Below are 4,021 nucleotides of genomic sequence, written 5' to 3' on the forward strand. Positions count from 1 at the left end.
ATCCCCCCAGCTTCTCAGCTCGGGCGGCCAGTGGTGTCCTTGCCTTAGCAGGGGATGGGGGTGGGGAAGGGTAGCCGAGTGTGGGTTGGAGGAGGCGTGAAGCAGGGGGCCCTAGCCCTCTGGGAAGACCCTGAGCTGGGGGGAGGGCGGCGCGGGGATCTGGGACAGCCTCTCGGCGGCAGCCGATCCCCTGCTCGGCGCCTCCTCCGCCCGCTGGGATTCTCTCTCGGGTAGGGGGAAAGGGGGCGGGGAGCAGAGGTGTCCTTCTGACGGCGGCAGAAGAGGCAGACAGACTGACAGACACGCAGACCAACAGTGGAGCCCCAGGGTTCGTCCCCTGACTCCCGAGCTCCTTTGGTGGCGACTGGGGCTCGGCGCTGCGAAGCCAGATGTGGTCCGGAGGCGGTGGGAAGGCGCGGGGCTGGGAGGCCGCGGCGGGAGGGAGGACCAGCCCCGGCAGGCTCAGGTGAAAACCCACCCGCCCCTGGCCCACTCCCCGTCCCCGCCCGGGGACCCCCGACCCAACTGGAAAGTGGTTCACTTTGTAACTCCGCAAGTTGGTTGCAAAGCGGCGTTCACCTTCCTTCCTCCCCAACATCCCTCCTCCTCGGCTACTCCCCATCCCACCTCTTGCCCTCCCCTCTCTCGGTTCCCTCCTCCTTTCCCTCCCCCCCCGCCTCCCCCCCCTCCAGCGCGCCACCGCACCCCACAAAAATGGGGGTAGGGGTTCCGGGGGAGGGGGAAAGAAATGCTTTGGGTCGCGTCTCTGCCTCTCTCTCTCTCTCTCTGTCTCTCTCTCTTGTCTCTCTCTCTCTCCCTCTTTGAGACCTAAAAATCCTGACAAGTGAAACTTAAAGGTGTTTACCTTGTCATCAGCATGTAAGCTAATTATCTCGGGCAAGATGTAGGCTTCTATTGTCTTGTTGCTTTAGCGCTTACGCCCCGCCTCTGGTGGCTGCCTAAAACCTGGCGCCGGGCTAAAACAAACGCGAGGCAGCCCCCGAGCCTCCACTCAAGCTAATTAAGGCGGACTCGGTCCACTCGGTTACGTGTACATCCAACAAGATCGGCGTTAAGGTAACACCAGAATATTTGGCAAAGGGAGAAAAAAAAAAGCAGCTAGGCTTCGCCTTCCCCCTCTCCCTTTTTTTTCCTCCTCTTCCTTCCTCCTCCAGCCGCCGCCGAATCATGTCGATGAGTCCAAAGCACACGACTCCGTTCTCAGTGTCTGACATCTTGAGTCCCCTGGAGGAAAGCTACAAGAAAGTGGGCATGGAGGGCGGCGGCCTCGGGGCTCCGCTGGCGGCTTACAGGCAGGGCCAGGCGGCACCGCCGGCCGCCGCCATGCAGCAGCACGCCGTGGGGCACCACGGTGCCGTCACCGCCGCCTACCACATGACGGCTGCGGGGGTGCCCCAGCTCTCGCACTCCGCCGTGGGGGGCTACTGCAACGGCAACCTGGGCAACATGAGCGAGCTGCCGCCGTACCAGGACACCATGCGGAACAGCACCTCGGGCCCCGGATGGTACGGCGCCAACCCGGACCCGCGCTTCCCCGCCAGTAAGTGAGGCCGCCCCACTGCAGGGCCGCGGGTTGAGCGCCGGAGGCGCGGGGAGAGCCGCCGGGAAGGCGCGGCGCCTGCCGGCTGCGTGCTGGGCATCATCAGGGTGGGCGGCCGGGCAGTGGCGCCAACGAGTCGGGCGCAGGATCTCGGGAGTCTTCCCTTGTTGAGCTGAGGGGTCCAAGAAGAGGCACTTGGTAGCTCTGGGGTCCTGAGGGCAGGAGCTGGTATTTGGCGTCTGCCAGATGCGGCCAAGTGGCCGCTCTGCTCCGCGCGGGAGACCTCGGAATGCGGAGGGAGGTGGCCCCCTAACTAAGAGAGCCGAGACGAGCAGGGCGCGGAGAGGCGCGGCCTGGCCGGGAGGGAGGTTACCCTGCTGGGATGATGCGCTCAGGCCCCTGGCCTGGCCCACTCTCCAGTCTAGGCTTGAGGGAGGGCTTGTGGCTCCAGAGGGGGTTCTAAATGGGCCGAACAAATGCCCTCATTGGGGCTGACCGGAGAGAGCGGCCAAGAGGCAAAGAGTCTGGGGTCTCGGGGTCTCTAGCTTTTCGAAAGCGAACACCTCCCTCTCCTAAGCTCCCAAAGCTGGAGCCTACAGCTAGACCCCAGTTCCTGGCCTGGGCCCAGTTTGCTGCCCGTGGCCCACTAACCGCACGAATCTGGTGGGCTGGGCACGAAAGGAACAGGAGGAACAGTCTTTCTCCACTCTGCTTTTTGGGTGAAGCACCGAGACTGAGGGAGGTAGCCGGGGTTGAGGCGGGGAGCTCTGCAGTAAACTCCTCGACGGCACGGCCTGGGGCAGGCGCTGGCGATCCCGCGGCTGGGCCTCTCAGGGTGGAGGCGACCTAGGTGAGGAGTGCGCCGTCGGGGCAGGGGCCGGGCCGGCCAAACGCGCAGAAGGCAGAGGTGGTTTGGCCCGGCCCGGCCCCTGCCGACGCTGTGCGTTTGTCGCTTACAGTCTCCCGCTTCATGGGCCCGGCGAGCGGCATGAACATGAGCGGCATGGGCGGCCTGGGCTCTCTGGGGGACGTGAGCAAGAACATGGCCCCACTCCCAAGCGCACCGCGCCGGAAGCGCCGGGTGCTCTTCTCCCAGGCGCAGGTGTACGAGCTGGAGCGACGCTTCAAACAACAGAAGTACCTGTCCGCGCCCGAGCGCGAGCACCTGGCCAGCATGATCCACCTGACGCCCACGCAGGTCAAGATCTGGTTCCAGAACCACCGCTACAAGATGAAGCGCCAAGCCAAGGACAAGGCGGCACAGCAGCAACTGCAGCAGGATAGCGGCGGCGGGGGCGCCGGGTGCCAGCAGCAGCAAGCGCAGCAGCAGTCACCGCGCCGCGTGGCTGTGCCGGTCCTGGTGAAAGACGGCAAACCCTGCCAGGCGGGCGCCCCTGCGCCGGGCGCCGCCAGCCTGCAAGGCCACGCGCAGCAGCAGGCGCAGCAGCAGGCGCAGGCCGCTCAGGCGGCGGCAGCAGCTATCTCAGTGGGCAGCGGCGGCCCCGGCCTCGGCGCGCACCCGGGCCACCAGCCGGGCAGCGCGGGCCAGTCTCCGGACCTGGCGCACCACGCCACCAGCCCCGCGGCGCTGCAGGGCCAGGTCTCCAGCCTGTCCCACCTGAACTCCTCGGGCTCGGACTACGGCACCATGTCCTGCTCCACCTTGCTATATGGTCGGACCTGGTGAGAGGACGCCGGGCCGGGCCTAGCCCAGCGCTCTGCCTCATCGCTTCCCCTACTGCCCGCCACACACCACCAACCACCCACTACACCGTGCGCTTCGACTTTTCTAAAGAACCTGTCCCGATAAGACCAAGGGGAAAAACACAACGACCAAACTGCTGGACGTATTTCTTTTCTTTTCTTTTCTTTTTCTAAAATTTGCAGGATTTTTTTTTTTAAAAAGAAAATAAAACAACCAAGCGATCCAGTTCTTTAAGGAGTCTTAAACAGAGAAGGACATAACAAGAACCGCTTTGGGGGTGTCTGTTGGGTGATTCCGATGGGTTTCCCACGCTCGGGTGGGGCGCAGTTTGGAGAGGGCTCTACGCTGACATGCCTCCGGACTCTAAAGATGGAAAACTTCACTCTGGGTTCACTGTGCCAGCAAAGTGGACTTGCCTGTAAATACCAGGATTTCCTTGAAGGGGCGACGGGGGGGGGGGGGCTGGGGAGAGGAAAAGACTCCTCGACAGATCCCGCTTGCCACTGACACAAAGGAAATGCCCCCTCCTGGCCCCCTCTGGCCACCCAGGCTCAGCTGAGACCGGCCCTGGTTAAAATTGTTTTATGTTTGATGTGAACTTGTAGCTGTAAAACGCTGTCAAAAGTTGGACTAAATGCTTAGTTTTAGTAATCTGTACATTTTGTTGTAAAAAACAAAAACAAAAAACCAGTCCCCGTCCCCAGCCCATCGTATTTTTTATGGGCCTTGACAAATCTGTGTATATTATTTGCCAG

The 4,021-nt window shown here is 62.7% G+C and overlaps 1 protein-coding gene across 1 annotated transcript; it reads left to right on the forward strand.

Moving 5' to 3' along the window:
• Positions 1 to 251: 251 nt before the first annotated feature.
• On the forward strand, positions 252 to 3,695 carry NKX2-1 (NK2 homeobox 1). The gene is made up of 3 exons (XM_033852592.2): positions 252 to 466; positions 1,176 to 1,561; positions 2,521 to 3,695. The coding sequence occupies exons 1-3, from the start codon at positions 390 to 392 to the stop codon at positions 3,246 to 3,248; spliced, it is 1,191 nt and encodes a 396-aa protein (XP_033708483.1). The 5' UTR covers positions 252 to 389; the 3' UTR covers positions 3,249 to 3,695.
• The last annotated feature ends 326 nt before the right edge of the window (positions 3,696 to 4,021 follow it).

The sequence above is a fragment of the Tursiops truncatus genome, chromosome 2 (assembly GCF_011762595.2).
Source record: "Tursiops truncatus isolate mTurTru1 chromosome 2, mTurTru1.mat.Y, whole genome shotgun sequence".
NCBI classification, from domain to species: Eukaryota; Metazoa; Chordata; class Mammalia; order Artiodactyla; family Delphinidae; genus Tursiops; species Tursiops truncatus.

Coding starts and splice junctions, on each gene's coding strand:
- NKX2-1 (XM_033852592.2), top strand. CDS start 390: ATGTGGTCCGGAGGCGGTGGGAAGGCGCGGGGCTGGGAGGCCGCGGCG. Junction 467..1,175: donor ACCAGCCCCGGCAGGCTCAG/GTGAAAACCCAC, acceptor TTCCTCCTCCAG/CCGCCGCCGAATCATGTCGA. Junction 1,562..2,520: donor GGACCCGCGCTTCCCCGCCA/GTAAGTGAGGCC, acceptor TGTCGCTTACAG/TCTCCCGCTTCATGGGCCCG.